The following is a 23,259-nucleotide window of genomic DNA, read 5'->3' as shown; positions in this document are numbered from 1 at the left end:
ACATATCTTGTTGAAGCTCTGACCCTTAAGTTCCATTTTTTTCCCCCTGAACCCTACCATAACCTCTAATTACTCTCACTATTTCTAACACATATGCCTACTGAATTCCAAGCAATCCTACCAGGCTGTCACCTCAGGTTTTGGTCCACATCTTTTCCTCGCTTAGTGAATCCTTTGTAAACTCTTCTGTTATCTCTTTACCTAAGACAGACAGGGTAGTCAGCTCATGCCCTTACTCCCTGGGACCACATTCTAGTTTTAGTCTATCTAAAACAAGATGGAGGTTTTTAAAAAGGCAATATTTAAGTTCCTATTTTTCAAATCTAGGAAATAGTTGTCTAAGCCACCCACTTATTTTTTACTTTTTACTGGACCACTCTTATCTCAAAGACTGTTCTGTGGCATTTGGAGAACCAACAAGGCTTTTCCCGATGAGCCCTCAAACTTATCAAGGAATGCAAATCCTGTCTTTGTTTCTTACAGATGAATTATTTTTGATTCTTAAGGATGTAATTTTATAAACTTTCATTTTTATCAGGGCTCAAGTGCTATAATAAACTACCTGAAACCTCAGTAATTTAATACAGTGAAAGTTTATTTCTCTCTCTTACCACAATCTAATAAGAGAGAAAGATGGGGATGAGGAGACCTGGTTATTTAAGGGCACTGACTCCATTCATCCAACAGCTCCATTCTAGGGCCTGAGTCTTGCACAGGATTCTCTTCATCATTTAATAGGGAAGAAAGAAGGCAGAGGATGGCTTGGGTGTTCTAGGGGCTGGGATTGGAAATGGCTTACATCACATCCATCAGCAATCTACTGGAGGAAACCTGGTCACATGGCCTCACCCAGCTGCAGAAGAAGGTGGTAAATATAACTTACTTTTATGTCAGGAGGAAAATGAAATCATTTGGAGAGCAGAGCTTGCTACCATACATCAGAAGTATTGATAGCTTCTATTATGCAATTAAATTCTAAATAAAAATGTATTTAACTGCTTTATTATCAAACTAGTGTACTGTGGGTTGTATGAATAATGTTAGTGATGCACAATTTCCCAACAGTATTTTTTGGCCTATAGTTTTCAACATTACTAGACTTCAACCTATGTATATGCATATGTTGTAATTCTTTCCACATACTTATTGCTAATGTAAATATATTATTAGTTGAATCATACTTCTTTAGTGATAGGTTGCCTATAGTTCTGTATAATTGACGTAAGAGGAAATATACAGCTAAAATAAGTCAAATCAAATTATTGAGTTATCTTTAAATTTGGAAGATAATATTCTTTAATATGAAACTTTCCATATTAAATACAAGGTGATTCATAAATACTGCTAGCCAAATTTACTATATGTTTGTTCAATTAATTCTGCTCCAATTTTTAACACTGAGTTTTTCTTTTCCCACTGAGGAATAGGAACTGGTGATATAAGTTACAGGGTCTGTTTTCCCTCCTGTGTGGACCCACTGTGATCATTGCTTAACTGTGTAGCTGTGTATCTGGAGGATACCATCAGCCCACTTTATCCTTCACCAGTTTGGCTTTTCCTGTTCTTCATGCAGGGAGGGGAGTGGATGGAGTGGGCTGTTGCCTTAACTCTAAGCCTAATGCAGTCCAAATACTATACGGCCAACAAAAGCTTTTAAATACAACTTATATCCATTTGATAACTTCATATTAAACAGCACAGAAGAAAGACTATTGTACCCGAAAATCTATTTCCTAGTTGTCTTATTCCTCTAACAAGCTGTGGAATCCAAGGGGAAACTTTCTAGGAGTTACATTCCTCATCTTTAGAATATCAACAAACAATGCAATTGCCAAGTTCCTTTTCAGGTCAAAAATTATATGACTCCGTGGCTGTGGCTTTATTACAAAGCAGATGGATGATATTACCAGATCACATTGTTTGATGATGACTACCATAGAGATGGAAAAACGATGCTGCTATTGCAGAGATGTTGAAAAACTATATAAGAAATAATAAGTAGTTTAGTACTTATAAGAATACTCCACCTTTTACCTTGCAATGTCCTTTGAAATAAAAGAGAAAAATAAGATATAAACAGACAATACCAATTGTCAAGGTGAAAAAAACATACACATCATAAACATCAAAACAGTTACTTTCTGGATGGAGAAGATAATGGAGAAAAAGCTACACAGAAAGAAGCTGTGGATCAAAGTGTGCAATAAATTCAAACCAATTGCTGCTGCGTGAAAGGAAAATATCAGGGTCTGTGCAAGATGAATATAAAGCTGAATTATTTAACAAAACAAGGAGATACTTAGTAACATTGATCTTGGTCTGCATCTGGAATAACTGGTTTAGTTTATAACTTCATTTTACCATAAAGAAATGAAAATTGAAGATTTTAAAAAGATAAAAATACTAGCTATATAGATTTCCTTAAGAGGAACGATAAAAGGTGAGAGCCAAATTATTACTCCCATTGTTAGTCACAAAACTGTCAAATAAAAGAATTGTTTCTAAATATCTGAAAGATATAAAACTGGAATAAGACCCCAGATTAAGGGGACAAGAGCACTTGGGTTAAAGTTCTAGTTAACTAATAGCTAATTCTGAAAAACAGTTTGCTATAGAGCCTGAGAGTACAGCTAAAAGCCTCTGACACTCTTGGAATAGGAGATACTCATTCAGAATCAAAACCACCAACATAAAATTGTGTAGATGCATGAGATATGAAAAACTAAACCTCATGAGAACTCTACAGAACTAAATTTAAAGTCATTATCATTAAGCTCATACTATTGCATATTTTAGAATGTATATTCTTCTTGAAAAGTGAAACTGAAAGGGTAGAATACAAAGATTCTTGATTTTTTAATCTATTATATTCATTTTCAAGACAGAACTTAAGTGAAATATAAACATGAATTGAAAGATGCTAATTTTTGACCAGGTCTTGCCTGAATACCTGAAGAAGTAGATAAATTATCTTCAAATGTTTTTCTATTACTTATTTTATATTTGCTCTTTAAGCTTTAGGACACTCTATGCAATGAGTTTCTGACCCAGAATTGAAAACAAAACTAATAAAAATCATAAAATCTACTCGTTGTTCTAGGATTACACCTTTTATACAATGTCATGATCTGTTTTCCGAGGCTGAAATGAAAGAAACAGGAGGGTCTTTTGCAAGGGGGATTTTCTTGAGGCATCTCTCCAAGGGGATTTCTCTTGAAAATGTTCATATCTTGCCTTGTTTTCTGTGTGCTTCCTGACTCTTGACTTGCTGTCAATTGAGACTGGAAGCTCCTCTGGGGCAAACCATACCTGGGTTGACTAATCGAAATCCAACATTGGGCAGTGGATTCAGTCTCAATTCCTCCTCTCTTTTTAAAATACAAGGCAAAAATATATGGTTCAAATAAATATTAGGGAACGTCAAATTTGAAGATTTTGTTTCCTAGCTGAGAAATTAAGACCAAAGATTAAATAGACTTGCTCAGAGAAACACAGCCTAATTAATGACAAAGCCCTTATGCCTTGCTTTTCTTGAGGAAAACAAACAGAATATGATGGGGCTCTCAGACTACCATACCAAGAATAGCAACTGCTTGTTATTTAGAGCTTTTGGCATAAAAAAGAGATGTATTAGTTATGATACTCACATTTATAGTTAAAGACCATATTTTAAATTTATTAGGTAATATTGCAGATGACTGCTACCATTTCAGGGGAAGCCCATAGGAAAACAGGTCAATATTTTTAATCATGACATTTAAGGTATTACCAAAGCAGTAAGTTCATAAGGCTTACAATTAGAAGTAAACTAATTAGTCTTTTTCCTTTCTGCCTACACCAAAATATCATATTCTAATGAATGTAAACATTTAATCCTTTTGACCTTTCATCCCTTAAATGCTCCCAGATGAATCTGCATCAGGGAACTATAATATAATTATTATAAGAAGCAACAAACTGCTTTTTCCTTTATGCAGCCCATACAAATACGTGCACATTTTAAGGGTTTTTCAAAAGGCAATGTTATTAAATACTTTTATGCTTTAAAAAGACAAACATACTTGAGCTCAAATTTCATTCCATTCACGAGAGCACAAGTACAAAGAGAAATGGCAAAAACACTAAAAATATTTCAATAATATGTATTGACTTACATAGCATTAGTTATTTTTAGAAATTCAAAATAGAAGGCCAGATTGGCTTAATAGCACCACAAAATTTAAACTACCCTTGGGTTGTTAAAACTGTTTTTTTAAAGTAAAACTTCAAATAAATCATGCCAACAGCTCATTAAATCCTTATGGTCACACACACTGAAATGGCAAAAAAATGTGAACCTAAAACACAGATGTGACCAAAAATGGAAAAATTATCTATTTGCCTAAATGATACAGCATTTCAGCTTATCTTCATTTCTTAAAGGAAACATCATGTCTTTAAAAGCAATGTAATTTTCACATATTCAATTTAAAAAATGCTTCATGTTTTCCCAAATTCATTCTGGCATTTATCTAATTCTTGGAATTTTATAGATTAGATGAGACTGGCATAATTATTTGACAAATTTGAATTGTGACACATAAAGGCTGACTTGCCCCAGGCCATATATTTGGCTTTTGGTAAACCTGAGTCTCCATTGTACTCAAGAGGCACACGTGACATCCCGCTTGGTATCTACACCCCACAACCTCCATTTGTTAGGACAAGGGTTTTCCTGGAGAAATCTGGCACCAAGAGGCAATTATTTCTAAATGAAGGGCCATGAACACTGCATTGTGTCATAGAAATTTAGAAAAAATAAATGCACTTTTATACATGTACAATTATTTCAAATTGGCATAGCATTACTTATCAATTATTAGCTATTGTGATGGTTAGCTTACTCTGTGAACTTGGTCAGGCATTAGTACCCAGCAATGCAATCAAACACTAAGCTAAAGTGTTGCTTTCTAGACTTTTTGTAGACATAGTTAACTTTTTTTTTTTTTTGAGACAGAGTCTCGCTCTGTCGCCCAGGCTGGAGTGCAGTGGCCGGATCTCAGCTCACTGCAAGCTCTGCCTCCCGGGTTTACGCCATTCTCCTGCCTCAGCCTCCCGAGTAGCTGGGACTACAGGCGCCCGCCACCTCGCCCGGCTAGTTTTTTTTTTGTATTTTTTAGTAGAGACGGGGTTTCACCGTGTTAGCCAGGATGGTCTCGATCTGCTGACTTCGTGATCCGCCCATCTCAGCCTCCCAAAGTGCTGGGATTACAGGCTTGAGCCACCGTGCCCAGCCGACATAGTTAACTTAAAATTTAAGTAAAGAAGATTTGCCTTGATAATATGAGTGGGCCTCGTCGAACCAGGTAGAAGGCCTTAAAAGCAAAATCTGAGGTTTGCTAGAAAAGAAATTCCAGACTTCAGCATAACTCCTAATTGAGTTTCAGCCTGTCATACTGTCCTATAGATAGTGGACTTGTTAGTCCCACAACTGCATGAACCAATTCCTTAAAATATATACATATATAACCTATTGGTTCTGTTTCTCTGGAAAACTCAGACTAAAATAACTAAAGATTTTATATGTGTGTGTGTGTGTGTGTGTATATATACGTATATACACACACACATTATATATATACACATATATACACACATATTTTATATATACATATATATATATAATTATTTATAGAGGGGTTAGAAAAGGCCTTTCTGAGTAAATGTCTTTAATTAGCATTTACATAATGCTTCCTATCTATCTGTCACTGATTTACATGCCTTGCCTATATGACAATCATTATTATTCCCATTTTACAGGTGATGGAACTGAGGCCTATGAGACATTAAACACCTATCCAACACCATACAGTTAATAAATTATTGAGTCAGGTTTCAAATGTAGGCTGTCTAGTTCCGTAAACTGTACTCTTAACCAATATGCTATACCACCTTAGAATGAATAGCTTTGAGACCTGCTTTGGAGCATGGCTGAGGGCTTTGGATGTGAGGAATGAGGGGGCAAAAAAGAATAAAGTTTAACTCTAGCACTATTGATTTAAGCAACTGGATTGTTAGTCCCATTTCTGAATTGGAAAAAAAACGAGAGAGGCTGTATTGGGGCTATATTAAATAGCAGTATCCGTGGCTTGGGCCCAGAAGTAGAAATTATGGAATGGTTGGTATATACAGTAAAATGACTGACAAAGAAGAAAACAAAGCTCAGTTCAGAGCCCTGGGACATTCCAATACATAAAAGTCCAAGAAGATATGGAACCAGAGAAAAGTGGGAGGAAAAGGAGGTATTGCAGAAGTCAAGAGAAGCAAGAAAGGGAATAAGCCAGGGTTGCAGGGCGGGAGCTCAACTTTATGTGATGCAACTGAGAGGTTAAGTAAAGATTTAGGGAAAGAAATATCCAGATACAATGAAGAGTTGAACCCAATGAGTCAAAGCAGAGCAAGATCGGTGAGCTTAAGAACCAGAATGGTAAGGGAGAGAAAGTGACCATTCATAAGCATCAATTTTATTTTATTTATTATTATTATTGAGATGGAGTCATTCTTGTCACCCAGGCTGAAGTGCAGTGGCATGATCTTGGCTTACTGCAACCTCCACCTCCCAGGTTCAAGCAATTCTCCTGCCTCAGCCTCTCCAGTAGCTGGGATTACAGGCGCGCATCACCAAGCCTGGCTAATTTTTTGTATTTTTAGTAAAAACGGGGTTTCTCCATGTTGGCCAGGCTGGTCTTGAACTCCTGACCTCAAGTGATTCACCCACCTTGGCCTCCGAAAGTGTCAAATATATTTAAAAACTTATGGGAAATAGATTTGTGGTAGAGCAAGTATGGCAAAATGCTAATGCCAGATTTAGACGTTGGTTTTGCATGTCCAGGTATTCCCTGTAAAATTCATTCAACTATGCTGTACGTTTGAACAGTTTCATAATAAAATGAGAAATATGGACACCAAATTCAGGATTGTGGTTCCCTGACTGAGGTTGGATAGTGGGACTAGGAAGGGAAGGAAATACAGACCTGACAAGCACACACAGCAGATTCCGCTGCATTAGCAAGGTATTATTATTATTATTTTTTTTTTTTTTTTTTTTTTTTGAGACGGAGTCTGGCTCTGTCGCCCAGGCTGGAGTGCAGTGGCCGGATCTCAGCTCACTGCAAGCTCCGCCTCCTGGGTTTACACCATTCTCCTGCCTCAGCCTCCGGAGTAGCTGGGACTACAGGCGCCCGCCACCTCGCCCGGCTAGTTTTTTGTATTTTTAGTAGTGACGGGGTTTCACCGTGTTAGCCAGGATGGTCTCGATCTGCTGACCTCGTGATCCGCCCGTCTCGGCCTCCCAAAGGGCTGGGATTACAGGCTTGAGCCACCGCGCCCGGCCAGCAAGGTATTATTTCTTAAGCAGAGTGGTCTGCATACTGGTATTCTTGTAATTTCTCATGTGGTTTTGCTTAAATTATATTATACCATAAAAAGAAGTTAAGTGACTATGAGGTAAATAAATGGAACGAGTGAGTATGGATTATTCTTTGAAAAGTTTTGCTCAAAAAAGTAAAAAAATGGGGTATTTGTTGGGGGGATTTGCAATCAGGTAAGGTTTTTTTGTTTAACATATAATGTGTTGGCATGCTATTTGGACTGTTCCAGTAGAAAGGAAGAAACTGATAATTTAAGATTAGGTTGATCACCCAAGCAGGGTCCTCAAAAACTGGCAAGGGACCAAGAGCTCCAGTAGAGGGATCAGCCTGTCAGAGAAGTGGCTTTTCATTCATTTTGGGAACAAAAGAGTAGGCATACAGTGTCAAGCATTTTGATTTTTAGTTTAAGAAGAGGTAATTCAGCCCCTGCATTTCTTTCTATTTACTACTTAATGATTAATGCGTCTGCTTAGCCCCACAATGCTGGGGTGACACCTCCATAATTTATTGTAAGATCTGATTTTTCCATATTGCCTATATATCACTCCAAAGAGCTGGTCATCTGGGATCTTTTATTAACATGCATCTAATAAGATTCAGCATGGTTTTAGCCTTGCCCTGTTTCAAAAGTAGACTCGTGGAATCAACCTAGGTACTGATCAACAGTGGACTGGATATAGAAAACGTGGTACATAAACAATAGCAAACACTACAAAGCCATAAAAAAAGAATGAAATTATATCCTTTGCAGCAACATGAATGCAGCTGGAGGCCATTATCCTAAGTGAATTAATGTAGGAACAGAAAACCAAATTTCCCATGTTCTTACTTGTAAGTGGGAGCTAAACATTGCATACTGATGGACATAAAGATGGTGACAACAGACACTGGAGATGACTAGAGAAGGAAAGGAAGGAGGGGGGCAAGAGTTGAAAAACTAACTTGGGTACTATGCTCAGTTACCTGGGTGATGGGGTTAATTGTATCCCAAATCTCAGCACCACACAACACAACCAGGTAACAAACCTGCGCATGCACTCCTCAAATCTGAAATAAATCTTGAAATTATTATTTTTGTTTTAAAAAAAGAAGAGTCATATCTAGAAGTGCACTTGCCCAGCCTTGGTTTCTGAGAGGTCCAGAGTTCATGAAGACTGCCTGGTTTGCATCAAGTCATTGACATCAGAATTAGGAACACATCAGTGAATCAGCTTCATTTTGAACAATCTTATCTGGTTTTTATTCAAGATGTTTATGTCAAATGCATTTTTGATTGAATTACAGACTTAGCTTTTAGAGAGAAAATGCTTGATAGCCAGGTTTCTTTATGTGGTAATATAGAGTATTTTATGCATAAATCAAACATTTTGTTTAAGGAATTTTCCTTAAAACAAAGTGAATTACACATGAAATGGAGGTAGTTTCATGATCTATCTGAAAGATCATTTTATTTTATGATTAAAAACATCATTTTGTCATAAACTTTACAACTGATGTGTTAGAAAGCTTAAGAGCCCAATCTATTGTCCAGTTGTAGCAAGAATAATAATGATGTTAGCAATAAAGGCAACGTCCACCAGGTTTTTCAAGCCTGAGGTGTGCTAGGTCTGTTGCTAAGTACTTTACATGCATCCTGTCACCTGCTCTGCACAGTAGTCCTGGAATGAATGTAAGATGAGCCCCAGTGAACTCATGAGCACACTGGCACAGAGTGGGTAAATAATTTTCCCAGGTCACACAGGCATCATAAAAACTGCAGTTGGAATTTGAACCTGAACTCTACTGCAAAGTGAGCCCCACCCACTGAGCCTCCTGTGGCTGTGTTCCCAGGTGGACATGTTTGCACAGGTTGCATAGGCACTAATGTATATGTGCATTAGTCACTTCCCTGACTCTTCTTGAGTCTTCGACCAGATTTGTCTTTTCTATTTTCCATGGATTTCTCATTCTCTTTCTGTATTTTGTATATCCTTGCATGCCTCTTGAAATGTTTTCTGTGAAACGCAAGAATGGCTTTACTTAGACTGGTAAGTTCAGACTTCAAAAAAGAGTATTAAAAGAAACAGTCCTGAATTGGCAATCTTCTAAACTAGAGTTCTGATTCGTATTCATACAGATGTATAATTTACCATTCTTTCCAAGTCAGCTTAAAAATAAGAATAGTTCGGCATTCACACTGTGTTTGTTCTTGCCATTTTTGCTAAGCATATAAGCAGAAAAGTTTATAATTATGGTTTATTAGTATGCTCTGCTCAGTTAATAATCTACCAATATTGGTTTATTAATTGTGACAAATAAGTGTAGAGTATATGTAATTTTCTGTACTATCCTTGCAAATTTTCTGTAAGTCTAAAATTATTCCAAGTTTATTTTCAAAAATGGAACAAGATTAGGTGATGTCATATAAATAGATGTTTTCAAATGTAGGGTTGTGATTACTGAGTTAGAAGGCAATTAAATCTATGTTTAGTTTTATTTTAGAAACTGCCAAACTGTCCTTCAAAGTGGCTATGTCATATTACCTCCGAATGAATGAGATCTCCTGTTGCTCCGCATATCACCAGCATTTTGTATTGTCAGTTTTGGAGATTTTAGTTATTCTAGTAAGGATATATTAAAATTTTGTTGTTGTTTGATTTGCATTTCCCCAATCACAAATGATGCTGAACATTGCTTCTCATGCTTATTTGCCATCTGCATGTCTTCCTTGGTGAAGTATCTGTTCAGGGCTTTCACCCATTTTTATGTTGAGTTACTGGTTATCTTGTGGAATTTTAAGAGTTCTTTGTATATTATGGATATAAGTCTTTCATTAAATATGTAATTTACCAATTTTTTTCTTGCAGTTTATGGCTTGTTTATATTCTCTTAGCATTATGTTTCTCAGTGCCAAAGTTTCTAGTTTTAATACGAAATTCAAATTATCAATTTTTTCATGAATCATGTTTTGGTTATTTCATTTTTAAATTGCACTTCCATAACCTATAATCATGTTTCATATTTTACTTGTCTCATCTCAAAATGTAATATTCTTATTGGCAGATAATGTCTGTTTTCTTTATTCCATATTCTCAGCACCCAAAATAGTGCCTGTGCATAATACTCAAAAAATATTTGTAGAATTAATCCATGCACATGGAGATCAGTATCAGTATCAGTGTCATATTATACAAGTATGGATGATACTTCAAATGACAAAGAGGATGACTTTGAGAGAATATATACAAAGTTTCTTACAAATGGAGTGGCAAACAATAAACCATTGCTATTGTTGCTGTTATTTTTGCTGAAAGAATACAGCATTTTCAAAAGCCAAGGGTTCCAGAAAGAGAGGTCAGGTGAAAGAATAATATGCCATTATCTCCCAATGTCTTGCAATAAAAGCCACACAAAGGTCTCTGTGCTGACCTGGAGTACTCTTGGGCCCTCAGCTAATGCAAACTTTGGCGTACAAATATATTTTATTTAACAAAATATGCAACAGATGAACTTATTGTAAATGTTAAAATTTGCATGAAGATGAATCCTAAGGTTATATGACATTTTCACGTTTATACATTTTTCTTCATGATATTTTCACATCAAACTCCTTTTTGTCTTTTTGTCATTGTATGTATCTCTAGGTTTTTTGGTATTTTTTAAACTTCTGATGTTAAACCTTCCGAATATTGATTTCATTCCTAGATAGCATACTTTTTCATGGAAAAGAGACCTAAACTAATTGAAATGATGTTGATAATGATGTACTAAACTTAGTGATTCTCAAACTTTAGAAGCGTAAGAGTCACTTGGGGTGCTATCTAGTAATAAAATATACAGGGTCGCCCCAGACATACTGAATCTAGAGTTATGGCTAGACTCTTCAAGATGAATTTTCATGGACTCCTCCCATACCCACCCAGGGAATTCTGAACCAGGTGGTCTGTGAACTTCACTCTGAGAAACACTTGTAAAATGAAGCTTCTATGAGGAAAGGGAGGAGAAGCCATTGGAAGGACAGTGAGTAGCAGTGTACGGCCATAGGGGAACACCATCAGATCGCTAGCTCAGCTGCACTCATAGACTGAAGAAATACATCCTCCATTCCAACTTCAAGGTCTGCCTTTGCTGGATCTAGTACACATGCACTTTACTACATTACTCAAACTGTATCTTTTTTTTTTTTTTTTTAAGAGACAAGGTCTTGCTTTGTCACTCAGGCTGAAATGGAGTGGTTCTATCATAGCTCACTGGAGCCTCAAACTCCTAGGCTCAAGCTATCCTCCTGCCTCAGTCTCTAGAGTAGCTGGGACCACAGGTGTGCACCACGATGTCCAGCTCATTATTTTATTTTTTGTAGAGATGGGGGTCTTGCTATCTTGCCCAGGCTGGTTTGAACTACTAACCTCAAGCAATCCTCCCACCTTAGCATCCCAAAGCACTGGGATTACAGGTATGAGCCACAGTACCTGGCTGTGAGTAGTATCGTTTAAAAAAGTAATGGATCTACACTCAGCAGAGTCCAGGCTTGATGAAGTGAGATCCGTAGAGAGAACATAAATGAGTTATCTTCCGGTCTCTTACCTAGGATTTGCCTCTTGTATCCCCATTTTCTGTCCTAGAATACTCTTCTTTCCCAAAGGTATCCCCCTTCAGTGAAAATAGCCCCTCCGTTCCCCATACAGGAGTGAAATCTTACCCTAAGACCTGCAAGAGCCCATACTAGAACACAGTAATTAAGGTACCACCCACACAGAGGCAGTCAGGCAGCAGTGAAATTTCAGCGCACAGCACAGAAAGGAAGCCCAATATCCTGGGAGACTCAAGTATTCAGGGTATAAGGAGTAAAGGCATAAAGCCAGGGATACTTGAGAAAAGGACACACAGAGGAGTAACAGAATCCTGCAATCTCCCGCAACTCTCGTTTTTAGAGAGGCTGACCCCTGGGGACAGTGCTGCAGGAGCAAGGACATGCCCACCATCCCCACACCCTGCCGTTTTATTTATAGGGCAAATGAAGGAGGAGAGGCAGGGCTGTGTGACAGAGCCCTGATCAGGGAAATAGTCTCTGACCAGCTCTCAGTCTAGGAGTTCACACAGTGGGCACCATCTGTTGGGTCCTCTTATTCCACAAACACCACAGGACCAAAGAGGGTGAGAAGCAGGGAGGCACCAGGTCATTAGGAAGCAAGGGCTTATGACCTCTCAGATATGTGAAGGAAACCTTTCTCTCATGCTCTGTCATGTTTTCTGTCTTGCTCTAAGCCCATTGGTCATCATTTACTTAATAAATCTCGATTGAATAAAAATAGTGAGGCCAGGCACAATGGCTCAAGCCTGTAATCTCAGCTCTTTGAGAGGCCTAGGTGGGCAGATCACAAGGTCAGGAGTTTGAGATCAGCCTGGCCAACATGGTGAAACCCTGTCTCTACTAGAAATACAAAAATTAGCCAGGCATGGTGGCATGCTCCTGTAATCTCAGCTACTTGGGAGGCTGAGGCAGGAGAATAGCTTGAACTTAGGAGGTGGAGGTTGCAGTGAGCCGAGATCATGCCGCTGCACTCCAACCTGGGTGACAGAGCAAGACTCCATCTTGGGAAAAAAAAAGAAAAGAAAATAGTGGAACTTGTTGATATAACCATATCACTTCACATTCGAGGTTGTCATAATAAAGAAAACACTGCATAAGCAGTGAATGGCTTGGCCATCACTTTCATTTAGGAAATGGTCCCATGAAGAAGCTGCTTCTTTCACCTGCACCTCTTTGTCACTCTGCTCCATAAGATTCGCCTTAGTTTTGAGTTAGGACCATGTGCATCTCATCTACACGCTGGCCAAGTACACTTCGGTGGCGTGGTCATGTCTTAACTCCTTGGATTTGTCATTGCTCAGACAGAGAGTGGATAATATGAAAATGCTGTTATCGAATGAAGGCAGGAAATGTAAGCAACTGCTCCATGGCTTAAGAGAATGTGGAGATATAATAAGGGGTGACAGAGGAGGCATTTTAAGGATTCTCTATAAGTCCTATGGCATAAAACCAATGCTGTGTTACACCATTAAACGGATTTGCCTATTGAGAAAATTTGAGAAAAGATGCCTATCATGCAAAGCACAGCTTTCGAATCTATTTCAAATTGAATAAGATTACCGACTACCATATGTGAACACCCCATTTCTAACAGATGCAGTTACACATCACATAAATGAATTAAATAAAAAATTCTTAGGCAAATTATGCCTCATAAAAATTGGCCTTTTCAGCAGCATCCTAGAAAGGAGTAATCGTCAGCTGTACTCAGTAAATAAAATCCCTTAAAAATGTATGGGAGACCCACCCAGATGGCAGTAACAGACAAAAAATAGAAAAACATCTCCAACAGTGGTCAAGTATCAGCTACCCATGGTCCATTAAAACGACCTCTATCTTTGTTCAAAGTAATTGAGATCATTTCATCCAATCTGCTTTTGCTCTTACCTTTTCTACAAAACATTTTTGGGATTATCTCTCCTCCCTACCTGCTTTCTAGGTAAAGAAATGTCCTCTCTGCATCACTTCATGCAACCCTGAACCTTCTTTCTTTGTATTATAATTATGGCTCCTTCTCTTCATATATACCCTGATACTTCTTTTTGGGGCTGGAAACAATAATCAAGCAGGCAAATAGTTATAATTTTGTGTTCGCCTTTAATGCCTCCCCATTATTCCTCTCCATTTCTCTCCTTACATTCTGTGATGATCATCTAAAGCATGCCTGAAATGCTCACTATGTGCAGGCTTTGTGTCAGGCTTCAGAGATACACAAAATAATAACACAGAGGCCCTTGGTTGAGTACCAGACTGTCTGCAGAGGCAAAAATAAATACTTTCAATATGTATTGCAATGATAACCAAAAGAGAGTCTACTTAGCATTCCTACCTACATCAATTATTTCACCATCTATTCTGTACTTTCAGGATGGATTCCTTCTTTTCATTTAGCAGTTGCCCTTGTGGCTTCATGAAAATGCACTTTTGAATATAATTAATGACACCTGTCTAGCAAAATCCAAAGCATTTTCTCATTATTCATTCTCCACAATCTCCGAACACTCTGATATGACTACAACAACATTCTAGAGTCTAGATGGATCACTATCTCCTTTAAGAAATATCCTATTCCCTTGGATTTTAGTATTCTGTCTTTGTTTGCTGGATACTTTTCAGGAATTGCTTTCCCCTTCTAATTTATTTCTATTTCATTTTCTAATACTAGTTTGTTCTTTCTTTCCAAAACTATACCTTCATCCCTCTAGTCTTGTCTCTCTATTGGCAAGTACTTCCAAATTTCTCTATTTCACCATGGCATTGCCCTTCTGCCAGGTGGTCGTCCCCATTCATCTATGCTTAAAATCAAACCTGTATGCTCTCCCCTGGCCGTCACTCCTAAAGACTTCCCAATTAATTAGCCTAGGACCAAAAATGTAGAACAAATTTTGGCTCTTATCTCCCCTTCAGTAAGTTGAAAAAGATTATATATGTATATATATTTTTTGTAATGTCTGCAACTTTTAGTTTCTTTCTGTTCCCATTACCACTTCCTCAATCCTGGACCCTCAAAGTACTAGATTTTGTTTCATTTCCCTTGACATTATGATCACACTAACCAATCTGTCTGGGTGCAGTTTTTCTCTGATTTAGTCAGCTTTTCATGATGTTGCCATATTAATCTTTCTAAAATATCATTTAAGTGGGTAGAAGCCAGCCAGTCAGGTAGCTAGCTTCTGTCCTCCTTCCCTCTCTCCCTTCCTTTCATCATGTTGTCTATACTTTTCCCAATCTGGGCCTGTTCCATCATCTTATCATATTTCATTTTTTTTTTTGGCGGGGGCATGAATTCACTCCATCGCCCAGGCTGGAGTACAGTGGCACAATCTTGGCTCACTGCAACCTCCGCCTCCCAGGTTTAAGTGATTCTCCTGCCTCAGCCTCTCGCATATCTGGAACTACAGGCATGAGCCACCACACTCTGCTAATTATTTTGTATTTTTAGTAGAGACAGAGTTTCACCACGTTGGTTAGGCTAGTCTCAAACTCCAGACCTCAAATGATCTGCCTGCCTTGGCTTCCCAAAGTACTGGGATTACAGGCATGTGACACCGCGCCCAGCCATCTTATATTTCTAACTGTACCTGAATATGAAATGTTTCATCAAATCAGGGCTTCTTTATCCAACCTCCAGTTATCAATGCCAATCTTGTTTCTTTGCCTTTGAAAATTAGATAAAGCCTGAAATTCTTATCCCACCAATCTTAAACCTGAAATTCTTGTCCCACTAGTCTTTGCAAATTTTTAATCAATGCTCAGCTGAAACATTACCTCCTTCTTGTTAATTTCAGCTACATATCTTTTTCCACAACTCCCGAAATACTTAACTGCCCTATAGATTTGACTACCCAGCATATACTTAACACATATTCCTGCGTACCTATGGAATGTCAGGCTTGGTAACACATCATTTAGCATAAGACAGTGTCTCACTCTGTTACCCAGGCTGGAGTGCAGTGGCATGATCTCAGTTCACTGCAACCTCCACCTCCTGGGTTCAAGTGACTCTCCCGTCTCAGCCTCCCTGAGTAGATGGGACTACAGGTGCCCGCCACAATCCCTGGCTAATTTTTTGTATTTTTTAGTAGAGACGGGGTTTCACTGTGTTAGCCAAGATGGTCTCAATCTCCTGACCTCGTGATCTGCCCTCTTCGGCCTCCCAAAGTGCTGGAATTACAGATGCAAGCCACCATGCCCGGCCCTTACTTACCTACTTCTAAGTAAACAGTAAACTCATAAACCTTGTACAATGACTGTCTGTTATCAGCTGCCAAATGTGAAACACTAAATAACTACCATGGATTGATAAGTAATCTAAGCTGGGCTGATAAGCAAGAAGGGGATTAGTCTGCTTCTTCACAAATTGGCTGTAAAATGAAATCACCTGAGGAGCTATAAACCTCTTGAAGCCTGGGTTCAACTCCAGAGATTCTGATTTAATTGAAGAGGAGTGAGGCCTGGACATAGAGTTCAAGATCTTCCCAGGTGATTCTAGTATTCACTAAAGTTTGAGAACCCCTCAATTAGTGCATAGTCAATAAAAAGTTTTCAGTCTAGGAAAACCTTCGTGGTAAACACTGAAAACATTCTGGAATTCCTCGATTTAAGCTTTCCTTGGCCCAGAGCTTCAATATGAAGAAATGATTGTGATAACTCCTTTGCATTCCTTGTTTTCAAGAAGCTTTTCTATGAATGATTCACTAGCTGCACAACTATCCACTTATAGTTTGCGGGCACCGCATGCAACTACCACCAACTATAAGTCATACCGAGCTACTCAGTATTCTTCATGAAGACTATTAGATGCTGATTCAGCTCTCTAGCATCCTGCTTGGAAAGGCTGGGGCTTGCTCACTAACCAAAAGGTAGTACACATTGCTATAGGTAGTACACATTGATTTAATAAATTACAATTCATAAATCTACTCTGACATCTATAGAACATTTAAAGTTTTTTTTAAATCCCCTGTGACTTCATTTAGTAAAACAAATCATTTAGGTAAACACAATAATTGTATGTGAAAAATGGAGAAACCGAAGCTAAAAGTGGTTAAGTGACTTTGCTTTTCAGGTAGTTATTTGTCAAAGTAAGATTAGAAGTTGGATATCTTAACTAAACTGCCAATGCTTTCCTGATTTCACAAGACTCCTTCCTTAATATCACCTACCGTGTGCCAGAGGACCACACCAAGTGCTTCAGGAGAAGAAATATATAAATCTCATTGTTCCTATTCTGATACTGTTTAAACTTACACTAGGAAGATAATATGCATATATCACATACTTTAGTCATAATTAGACAGGAAGGCAGAAACGCAAACACCAAACTAGATATCCTGTTTTTCCCAAAGTCTAAAGCATCAGAGTTCTAAGTTTTGAATACAGTATCTCTTTTAGACAATTGATTTTTGTTACTTCTTTAAATATAAATGCTATCATAAGCCTACTGTATGTAAACGCACCTGAGAGCAAAAACTTACGCATACTCCGAGAATGACCCTGTATGGCAGAGGCATCTGAATGTGTTTGCTGAGCTAGGGAATCTGGGAGTGGCCACTCCAGAGATTCATTCCTTGTTTATGAGTAACATCTGAGCCCCCAGGCCAGCCCGTGGAACAGCCCGTGGGGTGTAGAGGGGATTTGGGGGGGGGGGGGGGGGGGGGGGGGTTGAATGAAGGTTGCCAGGTGAAGGTTGTTAGGTAAATGGTGCTACGTGAAAGTGCTATATGAACTGCATGCCTCTCACGAATGGTTGTGGTTCTTCGGCCCAGCCTGCTGCCACTGGACTTCTCCCCTGTAGGTAAGCCCCCCAATAAAACTCCCTGTCTCATTTGCTGACGCTGGGTCTCTTCTTTGGTCCCGTGATCCTGGCGTCATCCCCACTGGAGTCCATAGGAGTTCAGCACAACACCTACTCCAATATTTTTTTACAGATATAGGGAAATCTTCTACTGGAATATTCTACAGTAAAAATATAGTCACCACTCATACTGAAAACTTTTAGAGATCTGGCATGCAGCTTCGGTTTAAAAGAGAATATGTAAACAAATTCAAATAACACTGTTTAGCCATATGAGATACAATAATAATATAGTTAAAAAGACAATTCTATCTATAATCTTGACAGATTGGGTAATTATAATGAATACTGTGAAACTTCAAAAGAAAAACAAAACAGTTGTATATTAAAAATCTGAAAATGGACATGTACAATATGAAAACTGGCATTTACTTATGCTGAAAACAAAAAGTGACAATATTTTTTAATAAAAACAGAAATGATGCAATAGTAAAGCTAACAGATTTCATTCCTACAACATGTCATTTAATAAATAAGTCATGTATGGATGCTGGAGGTTGTTTAAAAGAGGTTATTGTTTCTAAATGTCAGTGTGTCCATAATTTCTGAATATCATCTTCCAAATTAGAAAACAGATTTCTATCATAGAAGGAAAGATACTATGTTTTAAAGTTTCCATTAACTAAATATCTCGTCCCATTCCATATTCCTTACCCACAAGCTCCTTTCTCTCTACCTCTCTCTGAAAATCAATGCAGGCTCTCATTGGTAAATAAAATTTGGGTAATGGGCAAGCAGGAGAATCAGGTAAAGCCAGATAAGCTAAGGGGATTACATAACAACGAGCTGTGCTAGAGAATGGAAAGAATGGAGATAAGAGCTTCTGGGCATCAAATTCAAGTAAGAGACTAAGGACCTTGCTGTCAGGGAGGAGGTGCACGACTCACACCTGAGAGGCATGTGCAGCGGATGGGAGAGACTGCAGAGTGAAAAATAACAAAGCGAATTTTAAAGACTTACCCATTTTGGGGGTTATTTTGCATACTATAGTAATGCTTCTTTGAATTTGACACTATTCAAGAGAAGCAGCACATGGCATTTGAGCTTTATACAGGTTAGACATAGCCATCATTTCAGATATAGAATTGTTTTGTAACAAGAAATGGATAATATAAAAAGCAAGCTTGAAATATCCTCTAGAAGAGCAACCATTGTTAGCTGTCTTCAATTAGCATCTGTAGAAATTTGTTACTCTAATACTCCTAGGATAGTCTGGTCAAGAACTGTGTTGCTTATTATATCCACAAGAACACCATTTCATGTAAGCTTCAAGAAAATGAAAATATTAGTTTCTACAGAATGTATGAAAACTAACTTGTAATGACAAAAGAATTCTTAAGAGGTTTTGGAGAATCTAAATGGAAAATTTTCTCATCATAAAAGACAAACATTTTAAAAGGAGGCCCGGGGCCAATCAAACCACTTTCTACCATGAATACCTTTGCTATCTTCATTGCAAAGATGGATTCATGGATGTATACATTTGTCAAAATTTATCATATTGTAAATTTTAAGTGCATACAGTTTATTATATGGCAGTCAACCTAAAAAATCCACAACAAAAGAAAAAATAAAACAACTATCCAGCCTATAGATGCATGAAAACAAACAAGCATCCATCTACAGTTCAGAAGGAATATCAGTTTTCAAATGCACCTGAAAACTTAGATTTCGCATTGCCAAAACACATACACAAATATACTCTGTCCACAATTGATAGAATGTAGCACATTTAACATTGCAAATTAAAGTAATAATTTAAATTAGTATCATAGAAATGAAATTAGGTTTTAGGAGGAAGGAGAGGATGAGGAAGAAGAGGGCAGCATGGGGAATGGTATTTGTTAGTGTGGAAGGAGGGTGGTGTTTCCAGGTACTAAATATGCAGCTGTGAACTGACAGTGCTAGGTTTGCAGGAAGAATTGGGAGAGACCATTCATTCACCTCTTAATTCAATAATTCAACAAATATTTAATGAGTACTTAGCATTGCAAATCAATGATTAGCAAAAGAGACATGGTCTGGTCTCTGCCTTTATTAATTTATAGTATGGCATGAAAGACAGTCACCTCACAAATACTTAATTATCCTGTGAAAAGTAACAAGGAAAGGACCCATTAAAAAGTATGACAGGAGTTTCAGATAAAGTTTCCCTGAGAAGGTGTTCTTTGAGCTGGGAAGTGTAGAAATGCGTGAAAAGGACAGCATATGTAAAGGCCCTGGGGCACGAAAACATAGTGCCTTTGAATAACTGAGACAGGAAGCGGTCCATTAAATAGATATTTAGGAGGTAAGATCTAGGAAACTTTACAATAGACTATATTTGGAAGGAAAGGGAAGTAACAAGAATGGCACCAAGATTTATGCAACATGCAACTGAATAGATATGCATTGCATTCTTCAAGATAGAAAATGCAAGAGAGAGACCAAGCTTGGGAGTAGGTGTCTGTTCTGATTTCATGGTCCTTAGAACTTTCAACTACAGATACTGCGTAGGACTGTATCAAAATTTAAAAACTCTCTGTGTCAAAAGACACAATAGAGTGAAAAGGCAACCTACAGAATGAGAGACAATATTTGCAAATCACTGTCTGATAAGCTGTTAATATCCAGACTATATAAAGAACTCCTATAACTTAACAGCAACAAAACCGAACAACCTGATTCAGAAATGGGCAAAAGACTGGAAATATTTCTCCGAAAAAAATATTCAAATGCCTAAGAAGCATATAAAAAGTTCCTCAACATAAGTAATCATTAGGAAAATATAAATCAAATCTACAACGAGATATCACCTCACACCAATTATGATGACACAATTCACAAAATAAAATAAGTGTTGGTGAGGATTTGGAGAAATGGGAACCGCTGTGCACCATTAGTAGGAGTGCACTACTATGGAAATGGTGCAGCCACTGTGGAAAACAGCATGCAGGCTCTGAAAAATTAAAAATATAATGATCATATGATCCAGTAATACCACCTCTGAGTCTATATCCAAAAGAACTGAACTCAGGGTATTAAAGAGAGATCTTTACCTCTGTGTTCATAGTAGCATTATTCTCAGGAGCCAAAAAGTGGAAGCAACGCAAACATCTGTGAATGGATGAATGTATAAACAAAATGTGGTATATACATACAATGGAATTTTGAAACATGCTACAACATGTATGAACCTTGAAGACACTACATTAAGTGAAATAAGCCAGTCAAAAAAATACTAATATGTATGATTCCACTTATAGGAGGTATTTAGAGCAGTCAGATTCATAGAAAAAGAAAGTAGAATGCTGATTACCAAAGGAGGAGGATATGGGGAATAGTTTAATAGGTATAGAGTTTCCGTTTGCAAGATGAAATAGTTACGGAGATTGCTTGCTCAACGATATGAATATCGTTAACACTATTGAACTGTACACTTACAAGTAGTTAAGATTTTTTTTTTTTTTTTTAAGAGACAGGGTCTCACTCTGTCACCCAGACTGGAGTAGAGTGGTGCAATCTTGGCTCACTGCAACCTCCGCCTCCTGGGTCCTAGCAATTCTCTTGCCTCAGCCTCCCGAGTGGCTGGGACTACAGGCACATGCTGCCATGCCCGGCTAATTTTTTGTATTTTAGTAGAGACAGGGTTTCACCGTGTTGCCCAGGCTGGTCTTGAACTCCTGAGCTCAGGCAATCCACCAGCCTCAGCCTCCCAAAGTGCTAGGATTACAGGTGTGAGCCACCATACCCGGCCATAGTTAAGATTTTATGTTGTATATTTTACTACAAATCAAAATTTTAAAATGCTGAATCAACAGCATGATAGCTAGCTAGCTAGAGAGGTAGTTGATTCATTAATGGGTAGCTAGCTTGCTACGTTTGTGAGGAAATCTATGAACCGATAATATGAATTTGGGACTCGCAGAAAAAGAAGAATAATTCTGTTATAGTACTTTACATTCTTCTCCCCCTTCATCCATAGAAACTTGATTTTACCATGACTCTATAAACATTAGGTCTTCCCATCCCATTCTCTCTAAAACCTGAGTTTGACGCAAAGTCTGTTTTCATTTACCAAGAAAAAACAACTTGAAGATTTTGAAGTAACAGCAGATATGGAGTGTTTATAGCTGTACCATACTGCAACAACAAAAATATCTCTCTGTACCACGTCCAGCAAACATTAAAAACAAGTGCAGATAGAAAGGAAAAAACGTAAGACTTCTTCTTTGAGTAAATATCCATTGATTCTAAAGAAAAAGTCATTGTTTGCACATCCATATAGATTCCCCTCGAACAATAATATCATTCTGCCTACCTTGTTTGCGCACATCCTCTACAGCAGCCACCAACTCTTCTTTGAGATCTTGACTCTCCTTAGCGATCTGTTCACCCTTTTCCAGGAAGTTCTGAGTGGCTTGCTCTACAGAGGCAGCTAGCACATGGGCTTTCTTTGACCTCCCTTTCTTTTTACCAGATGGGCCTTTGTTGCTTGTGTTGACAAGTGTAGTCACCTTAAATATAAAAGAAAAACTGTAAAACTTCTTTGCAAAACTGTCTAGAAGTGTCATGTTATCTCATAATTTCTAAATCTCTGTGTTTATTAAATCATGGGATTTCATTATTAAATCATGAATGCACATCACTTAGCCTCATCACATAGCCTTACCAAGGAAAGTGTGGAATTACATGGATTAGCATACAAATAAATGGTTATCATTTATTTCCTGTAGAAAAACAAAAGCACATGAATAATCAGAAATAGCATACTTGCCAGTAGCTCAAAGTTTCAAGTTCACTCACTTTTACAGACTGACAAGTACAGTGCTCCTTGGAGTACCCAGCCTCAGGGTGGAAAGGAAGCAAAGCAAAAATGGAAGTGCCTCTGAGTACTTAGCCAGGAGAACCAATATCCAGTGCTGAGCCCTGTAAGTCAGGGCAGAGATGAATGAGCAATTAATAAATAATGAGTAGCCAACACCCAGTACTTATACGTTATTTTCCAAGCACTTTTGAAGACCTTTGCTATTTAGAATTTTATCTTATATAAATAAAATGGTAAATTTTGGCCAGGCGTGGTGGCTCATGCCTGTAATCCCAGCACTTTGGGAGGCTGAGGCAGGCAGATCGCCTGAGGTCAGGAGTTCGAGACCAGCCCGGCCAACATGGTGAAACCCCATCTATACTAAAAATACAAAAATTAGCTGGGCGTGGTGGCAGGTGCCTGTAATCCCAGCTACTCGGGAGGCTGAGGCTGGAGAATCTCTTGAACTCGGGAGGTACAGGTTGCAGTGAGTCGAGATTGCACCATTGGACTCCAGCCTGGGCGACAAGAGCAAGACTTCATCTCAGAAAATAAAATAGAATAAATAAAATGGTAAATTTTATGTGAGGGGAATAAATAATTCAGACTTAATGTTTAGTTAACCAGCTACAATTTC

The 23,259-nt window shown here is 38.0% G+C and overlaps 1 protein-coding gene across 3 annotated transcripts in view; it reads right to left on the bottom strand.

Annotated features, from left to right (window-relative positions):
* CTNNA2 (catenin alpha 2) overlaps positions 1-23,259 on the bottom strand; it is a 1,168,663-nt gene that overhangs the window by 891,939 nt on the left and 253,465 nt on the right. For all 3 annotated transcript variants that reach the window (XM_033175260.1, XM_033175261.1, XM_033175262.1), the window contains exon 3: positions 22,137-22,332. In XM_033175260.1, coding sequence (XP_033031151.1) covers positions 22,137-22,332 — 196 coding nt within the window. The remainder of the gene's footprint in view (positions 1-22,136; positions 22,333-23,259) is intronic.

Source organism: Trachypithecus francoisi, unplaced genomic scaffold (genome assembly GCF_009764315.1).
Source record: "Trachypithecus francoisi isolate TF-2019V2 unplaced genomic scaffold, Tfra_2.0 Lachesis_group17, whole genome shotgun sequence".
NCBI lineage: Eukaryota > Metazoa > Chordata > Mammalia > Primates > Cercopithecidae > Trachypithecus > Trachypithecus francoisi.
This window is presented reverse-complemented; position numbering and strand designations above follow the sequence as displayed.